The 8,815-nt window shown below is 43.9% G+C and overlaps 2 protein-coding genes across 7 annotated transcripts in view; one reads left to right on the top strand and one right to left on the bottom strand.

The window, feature by feature from the left end:
• The window catches only part of folr (folate receptor), a 23,705-nt gene extending 18,486 nt beyond the window's left edge, over nucleotides 1-5,219 (top strand). For all 6 annotated transcript variants that reach the window (XM_048598444.1, XM_048598445.1, XM_048598446.1 and 3 more), the window contains one exon: nucleotides 3,590-5,219. In XM_048598444.1, coding sequence (XP_048454401.1) covers nucleotides 3,590-3,882 — 293 coding nt within the window. In that variant the 3' untranslated portion in view covers nucleotides 3,883-5,219. The remainder of the gene's footprint in view (nucleotides 1-3,589) is intronic.
• A 640-nt stretch (nucleotides 5,220-5,859) lies between these two features.
• Nucleotides 5,860-8,815, bottom strand: part of LOC109936825 (RING finger protein 121) — a 28,450-nt gene continuing 25,494 nt past the window's right edge. The window contains exon 6 of the mRNA XM_048597853.1: nucleotides 5,860-6,043. Within this exon, the coding sequence (XP_048453810.1) occupies nucleotides 5,860-6,043 (184 nt within the window). The remainder of the gene's footprint in view (nucleotides 6,044-8,815) is intronic.

Here is an 8,815-nt window from a genome sequence, read left to right as displayed (position 1 = left end):
TTCTTCATTTCTGATGAAGGGTCTAGGCCCGAAACATCAGCCTTCCTGCTCCTGTGGTGCTGCTTGGCCTGCTGTGTTCATCCAGCTCTGCACCTTGTTGTCTCAGATTCTCCAGCATCTGCAGTTCCTACTATCTCTGATACTCTTCTAAGGAGCTGAGGACACTCATCCTTGGTTGTTGCTGCTACATCAGCTATCTGTTATTGTGTTAATGCCAATTTGCTTTCAGATGATTGACAGATAACTGCCCCTACCAGGCATTCTCTGTTGACTCGGCTCCTTTTAAAGTTCTGAACTAGAGTCAAAATGCTAATTTGAAAAATAATTTCCAGAGATGAAAGATTTGTCCACTGAGGAGAAATTGAACAGTTTAGGGCTATGCTTGCTGGAGTTAAAAAGAATGAGAGGAGATCCGATTGAAGTGTATAAGATGCTAAAGAGATTAACAAAATAGATGTAGAAGGGATGTTTCCCTTTTGGGATAATCTAGAATAAGAGGTCATAGTTTTAAGATTCGGGATAACAGATTTAAAACAGACATGGGGAGGAATTACTTGTCTCAAAGGGTCATGAATCTGTGGAATTCACTGTCCCAGTGTGTGATGGACATTAAATAATTTGAGGGAGGAGATAGATTTTTAATTAGTAATGGTTAATGGATGGTGGGGAGTTGGCAGAAAGGGGGAGTTGACGCCAAGATGAGATCAGCCATGATTGTATTAAAGTGACGGAGCAGTGTGGCATCAAGAGCCCTAGCAAAACTGGAATTGGTGGGTATCAGGGACAAACTCTCTGCTGGTTGGCGTCATATCTGGTATGTGTATGAAGATGGTTTAGGTTATTGGAGGTCAGTCATCTCAGCTCCAGGACATCTCTGCAGGAGTTCCTCAGGGTAGTGTCCTAGGCCCAACCATCTTCGGTTTCTTCATCAGTGACCTTCCCTCTATCATAATATTAGAAGTGGGGATGTTCACTGATGATTGCACAAAAGTTAGCTACTCCTCGGATACTGCAGCGGTCCATGTTCAAATGCAACATAATGCGGACAATATTCAGGCTTGGACTGACAAATGACAAGTAACATTTGTGCCATACAAATGCCATGCAATGACCATCTCCTCCAATAAGAGACACTCTCACTACTGTCCCTTGACATTCAATGGTGTTACCATCACTGAATCCCTCACTATCAACGTTCTTGGGTTATCATTGACTAGTAACTCAACTGGACTCACTACCTAAACATAGTGGCTACAAGAACAGGTCAGAAGCTAGGAATACTGCAGAGAGTAACTCACCACCTGACTCCCCACTTGCCTGGATGAGTGCAGCCCCAACAACACTCAAGAAGCTTGATGGCATCCAAGATAAAGCAGCCCGTTTGATTGGCACCAAGTCCACAAGCACTCCGTAGCAGCAGTGTATTCTGTTTACAAGATGCACTGCAGAAATTCACCAAAGATCCTCAGACAGCACCTTCCAAACCCACAACCATTTCCATCTACGTGGACAAGGACAGCAGATACATGGGAACGCCATCCCCTGCAAGTTCCCCTCCAAGCCACTCACTATCCTGACTTGGAAATATATTGCCATTCCTTTAATACTGAAAACAACAAATGCTGGCGATCACAGCAGGCCAGGCAGCATCCATGGAGACAGAGCAAGCTAATGTTTTGAGTCTAGTTGACTCTTCATCAGAGCTGATGTGAAGTGTGGAGGGGGGCAGCATTTATGCTATAGTTTGGGGACAGAGGGGTGGTGGCTTTGGAGTGTAGATTGCTGGGGGAGAAAAGATGTTGATAGTTCAGATGTCGCTCTCTCTCCATGGATGCTGCCTGACCCGCTGTGTTCTCCAGCATTTATAGATTCCAGCATCTGCGGTAATTTGTGTGCTATTCCTTCAGTGTTGCTGGGTCAAAATCTGGGAGTTCCCTCCCTATGGCATTGTGTGTCTACCTACAGCACATGGATTGCAACAGGTCAAGAAGGCAGCTCACCACCACCACCTCAAAGGCAACTGGGAATGGGCAAAAATGCTGACCAGCCAGTGTTGCCCACAACTCAAGTAAATGAAAATAAAAAGCAGGCTCGAGAGGTTAACTTGCTTGCTCCCGTTTCTGGTTCTTGTGGTATGCTTTACATGGACTTTCAGAAAGCATTTGAAAGGCTCCACTTAAGAGATTAACATGTAAAATTAATGTGCGTGAGATTGGGGCTAGTGTATTGATGTGGCTAGAGAACTAGTTGGCAGACAGGAAAAAAAAGAGTAGGAATCAATGGGCAGCCAATGTCCAGTGGGGTATAGCAGGATTCGGTGCTGAGACCCGCTATGAGAGAGCTAAATGTAATATCTCCAAGTTTGTAAATGAAACAAAACTTGATGGGAAGTTGAGCTGTGAGGAGGATGCAGAGATGCTTCAATGTGATGTGACGTGAAGGTGCTGGTGTTGGACAGGGTGGACAAAGTGAGAAGTCACACGACACCAGGTTATAGTCCAACAGGTTTATTTGAAATCGCAAGCTTTCAGAGCCTCATTCCTCCTTCAGGTGATGTCACCTGACAAAGGAGCAGTGCTCCGAAAGCTCGTAATTTCAAATAAATCTGTTGGATTATAACCTGGTGTCGTGTGACTTCTCACTCATTCAGAGTGTGATTTGGACACGGCTTGTCAGGTGAAGTATAATGTGGATAAATGTAAGGTAGCAAGAACAAGAAGGCAGATTCTTCTCTGAATGGCAATGCATTGGGAAGGGGGCTGGTGCAATGAGACCTGTGCATCCTTGTACACCAGTTGGTGACAGGTACAGCAGGTGGTGGGGATGGCAAATGGTATGTTTGCCTTCATAGTGAGAAGATTCAAGTACAGGAGCACAGGGATGACTTGCTACAATTGTACAGGGCCTTGGTGAGACCACACCTGGAATATTATGTTCAGTTTTGGTTTCTTACTGAAGGAGGAATGTTCTGGCAATGGAGGCAGTGCAGCAAAGACTTACCAGACTGATTCCTGGGATGGCAGAACTGACATATGAAGAGGGACTAGTTTGGTTAAGGACTGTATTAATTGGAGTTTAGCAGAATTAGGGAGATCTCTCAGAAATCTATAAAATGCTAACAGGACTAGAGAAGATCAACTCCAGAAGAATGTTGCCAATGACCAGGGAGTCATGGTCTAAAAATACGGGATAGACCGTTTGGGGCTGAGATGAGGAGAAATGACTTCGAGAGTGTTGAGCCTGTGGAATTCTCTACCACAAAGCTAAAACATTGAATATTTTCAAAAAGGCGATTAAATATAGTTCTTGGAGCCAAAGGGATCGAAGTGTAGGGGGAGAAAATGGGAACAGGGGATGATCATATTGAATGGCAGTGCAGGCTTGAAGGGCCGAATGGCCTACTCCTGTTCTGATTTTCTTCATTTCAGAGAGATTCCCACTTGCACCAGATTCCCAAGTTTGTACTTGTCACTCATTGCAGTTAAGCCTATGCTCACGTTACTTTTCATTGGGCTTAATGAAGGTGTTTGACCTGTGACTCTTCGGACATTTACCGATAAGATTTTGTTTTCTTTTCCTGAAATTTTAGGAGTAAACAACTGCCCAGAGAAAACCAAATGCCAGAAGTTTACTCAAGTTTTCCCAACCCCCCGGGACCTTTGCGAGAAGGTGTGGAGTGACTCGTATTCGTTCACAGAACATGATCGGGGGAGTGGCAAGTGTATTGCTATGTGGTTCGACACCTCAAGCTCCAAGCTGAACCCAAATGTAGAGGTTGCACGGTACTACGCCATTCAGAAAGGTCTGATCGCATCCTCTTCCACTGTTGAGCTGACTCTCCCACTGTTCCTGACTCTACTGCTGCTCTCTGTCTTGCCTTAGCTCTGCTGGCTGTAACCAGAAAAGGAGAGTGGACTGCTGGAATGCAGCTCTTGCATTTTAACTTCTGCGTTCGCCGGCTCTGCCATTTCTTGATTTTCGAAACAAAATTCATTTGCTTTTCTTGCCGAGCCAATCCCCTGGCTGTGAGTGGGAGTGGGAGTGGTGGTGGTGGTGTAGGGAGAGGAGAAGATGTTGGTCTTGTCACCACTGTCATTGCTTATGGATAAGCAGCAAAAACACAAGAGGATACATTTATATAGCACCTTTTGTATAGCAACCTCAAGACGTTCCAAAACACTTTACAGCTAATGAGGCTCTTGTAAACTGTAGTTCCCTGTTGCAATGTAGGGAAAGGTGGTGGCCAATTTGTAAACATGAAGTTCCTGCAGCTATTTTTCCAGTAACGTTATTAAACACCTCTGCAGCAAGATGGCTTTGAGCCTGAGCCTTTGGCTTCGAGGTAGGGACACTACCACTGCACCACAAGAGCCCACAGAGCTCCTGTAGATTCTTAACAATTAGGTGATAGTTTGTTGTCACAGTTATTAGCTTTTAATGCCAATTTTTAAATTAATTAAATTCCACCAGTTGGTGTGATGAAATTTGAACCTTTGTTGAACATCAGCCTGGACGTTGGGATTATTTGTCTAGTGACGTTACCACTGCATCACCATCTGCTATATGGAGCTCCTGCAAACAGAAATGGGATGACAATCAGATAATCTGGTTCCTGTGATCTGAACTGAAGGATAAATCTTGGTCTTGAGAAACTGTGGCTGTGGGACCATTGGGGTCGTCAGTTTAACATTTCATCCTAAAGACGATATCTGGATGTTAGTGGCAGACGTACTGTTGTTCCCTCACAGTCTCTGAGCTTCCATTGTGTTCGTGTTTGGAATGAAAATTTGGAGCCGTGTGCTGACCCTAAAAGACCCTATAGTGTATGCCGGTTGAAAGTGTTATTAAATCATCCACGGTGTAATGGAAGGTGTCCTCAACAGTGCGATCAGGCACTACTTACTCAGCAATAAACTACTCAGGACCACAGCTCTTGACCTCATTACAGACTTGGTTCAAGCATGGACAAAAGAGCTGAATTCTAGAAGTGAGGTGAAGTGACAGCCCTGATGTCAAGGCTGCATTGAACGGAATGTACGTAAGGTCATAAGACATTGGAGCAGAAGTGGGGGTGAAGTTCAGTAATGGTTGGACTCATACTTGGTACAAATGAAGTTGGTTGTTGGAGGTCAGTCATCTCAGTTCCATGAACAACAGTGTACCATCAACAAGAACCACAGAAACAACTTGCCAAAGATCCTTAGACATCACCTGCCAAACCCACAACCACTTCCATCTAGAAGGACAAGGGCAACAGATACATGGGAACACCATCCCCCTGCAAGTTCCCCTACGAGCCACGCACCATCCTGACTTGGAAATATATCGCAGTTCCTTCAGTATCACTGGATCAAAATCCTGGTACTTCCTTCCTACGAGCATTGTGTACGGCATGTGGACTGCAGTGGTTCAAGAAGATAGCTCAGAATCACTTTCTTGAGGGTAGTTAGGGATGGGTGATAAATGCTGGCCAGCCAGCAATGCCCATCTCCCGTGGTGATGAGGCACACTCTGCTCCTTTGGATCAGTGTAAAAGGTCTCCCTTTTCCAAATGGGAGGAAAGCTATTTCCTATGTTCTGGCCAGCATTGATTCTGAAAGTTAGCATCGATAAGAACAAGCTATCCAGACACCTACTGTGTTGCTATATGTGGTAGTTTGCTGAGTTTGTTGTATCTTCTATATCGTAGCTGTGATGTTAAAAAGTAATTCGTTGGCTGTAAAGTGCTTTGTAAAGTCCATATAAAATGCACACCTTTCTTATTAAATCAGTTTATCTCTGTAATCTCCTCCAGCCCTACAACTCTCCAAGGCCTCTGCACTCCTCCAGTTCTAGTCTGTTATGCATTTTTGATTTTGATTAGTCCCTATTAGTGACTATGCCTTCAGCTGCCTGGGCCGTACGTTCCAGGAGCCCCTCCTTAAACCCCTCAGCCCCTTGACAGATCTCCCTTCCTTTAAGATGCTCTGTAAAGCCTATCTCTTTGACCAGTTGTTTGCACTCATAATTCCTGACGTGCGCTGGGGTCAAATGTTTGACACTCCTGCTGAGCATCAACAAACGGTTTAACGCGTTAAAGGTACTATAGAAATGCACATCAATAAACTGATGCACTTAACGTGGATATCTTCTGATTATCAGACAACTTTTAATAAATGTGTAAATTTAAAGTGTAATTTCTAGTTCAATCAGCAATAACAGCCACATTTAATAATTCAAGTGCTGCCCTTAATTTTCTATACTAAACTTTATTTAAAATTCAAGGATTTTCTATAACACATTTCCTATTAGCTGAATGTCTGCAACTTTTTAATGAGTTTAGCTATAATTTGATAAAGGACTGCAGTCTTTGTAATTTCCCTCTGCATCTGCACAGTGAGTTATTTGTATACTTAACTTCATCTGATGAAGGAGCAGTGCTCCAAAAACTTGTGATTTCAAATAAACCTATTGGACTATAACCTGGTGTCATGTGACTTTTGACTTTGTGCAGACCAGTCCAACACCGGCACCTCCACATCATTATTTACATGTGATCAGATTGTGTATTATTAGAGCACTTTAAGAGCAAAATATTGTTTTCCCCCTGTGATCCCAAAGTTTGAGCCTGGGCTGAGTGTGCAGTCTGAAGGCTGTGGGTTTGAATCCCACAGAAACCTGGTGCAGCATCAGAGGCCACGACCAGAGAAGTGACGCAAGGTCAGTGGGTGCAGTCTTTTGGGTGACATGCATACACTGAGGCCCAGGCTTTCCCATGGGGTGACATTCAAGAGCTAATGGCATTCAGTCATAAAGAAAGCCACCTAACATGTTTGTTTAAAAAACGCATGATGTGGAGGTGCTGGTGTTGGACTGGGGTGGACACTGTATTGCGTGGCTCTGACTTTAAGAAAAGCACAAGGATTATCAGATCACTCACTCTATTCAATCAATGATAGTGAGGTCTTGCTGTGTGAAAATTGCAGGTTTAGGTTTTCATGTGATGACAAGGGCAATTAAAAAGTACTTCCATGGCTGTGCAATGCTTTGGAATGTCCTTGGACTAAATGCTCCTGGTTAAGTAGACATTCTGAGTTCCTTTTCTTTTAAATCTCTCATCCTCCATCCAACACGAGCTGTTTGGCAACTTACCATGATGAGCAGGACACACTACATTTCCTTTGTTATCATTCTAGTGAAACTGAAATGTGTCCTACTTCAGAAGGAAAAAAATTTAGTTGCTTTGACATGACCCACTTGAGAAAGTGTGCTGATATTCATGCATTGCTGAGTAATCCAATTACTCCAATTTATTGGGCTGGTGGACTCCAGCGAACAGAAAACAGTTTTTTGTACTTAAACTACTGCATGACAAATTAGTCAATTCTATTCACAGACAAACATGAGGATTGACCAGGTGGTTGGCACTGAGGAAGAAGGTCTTGGGTTGCAGGAGGCTGGAGGAGGATTGGTCAGATGAAGTTCAGCCCTGGTAGGTGTGGGGTGATGTACTTTGGGAAAAAAAAGGAACAAGACAAGGGAGAGCTCAATGAATGGTGGGACACTAGCAAGCTCAAAAGGAACAGAGGGATCTTGGGGTGTTTGTCCACAGATACCTGAAAGTGGCAGGACACATTAATACAGTGGTTAAAAAGGCAGATGGGACACTTGCCTTTATCAATCATGGCCTAGATTATAAGAGCAGGGAGGTGATGTTGGAGCTGTACAGCGCTTTGGTTAGGCCATAGCTGGAGTACAGTGTGCAGTTCTGGTCACCTCACTATAGGAAGGATGTGATTACACTGGTGGGGGGGCGTGGTGCAGAGAAGATTTACCAGGGTGTTGCCTGGGATGGAGCAGTTTAGCTTTGAAGCGAGGTTAGATAAGCTAGGTTTTTTTTTTGGAACAGGGAAGGTTGAGGGGGACCTGATGGAGGTGCATAAGATTATGAGGGGCATGGACAGGGTGAATAGAAAACGGTTATTCCCCTTAGATGAAGGGTCAATAACAGGGGGCATAATTTTAAAGTAAAAGGCAGGAGGTTTAGAGAGGATTTGAGGAAAAATGGTTTTACCAGGGGTATTGAGGGGGAAACCTCTCAACTTTTTAAAAAAAAATGTACTTGGAAGAGCACTTCATGCCATAACATTCAACATTCAAGGCTTTTGTTGTCAGGTGGGGCTTGTATAGATTTAGTGTAGTTTGGTGATACAGATTTGATGGGCTGAAGGGCCTCTTCTGTATTGTATGATTCTATGGTACCTGTACAAGCTGAAACTCTAACTCCTCTCTTAAACCCTGCATGTGTACGTACATGCACAAACAAAAACCGTATTAACCGTGGAGAAATAAATTTAAACAAAAACTGAAAGAACTGCGGATGCTGTAAATCAGAAACAAAATCAGAAATTGCTGGAAAACCTCAGCAGGTCTGACAACCTCTGTGGAGAGAAGTCAGAGTCAATGTTTCAGGTCCAGCGACTTTTCTTCAGAACAGATGGTAACGAGGAAAGGCATAGTTTTTATACAGAAAATAGGGTGGGTGGAGATACAGCCCAAAGAGAGACAAGAACAGTTGGATAGACAAAAGAGTGGATAACAATCAGTCCAGGAAAATGAATGGCTGCTAATGGGGACTGTTTCTGGCTAACAATTGGTGGTATGTAATAGCAGACCAAGTGATAACGTAGGGCATGCATTTAAAGGTGAGGGGGGAGTTCAAAGGAGACGTAATGGGGAGTTTTTACGCAGAAGGTGGTAGGAGTCTGGAGCACACTGCCAGGGGTGGTCCAGGAAGGACCTAAAGAGAGAGCTAAGAAGAGCCAGGAGGGGACAT

This window comes from Rhincodon typus, chromosome 6 (genome assembly GCF_021869965.1).
Source record: "Rhincodon typus isolate 14 chromosome 6, sRhiTyp1.1, whole genome shotgun sequence".
In the NCBI taxonomy this organism is placed as follows: domain Eukaryota; kingdom Metazoa; phylum Chordata; class Chondrichthyes; order Orectolobiformes; family Rhincodontidae; genus Rhincodon; species Rhincodon typus.
The sequence above is the reverse complement of the archived record's forward strand: the minus strand, read 5'-3'. Positions and strand labels throughout refer to the sequence as shown.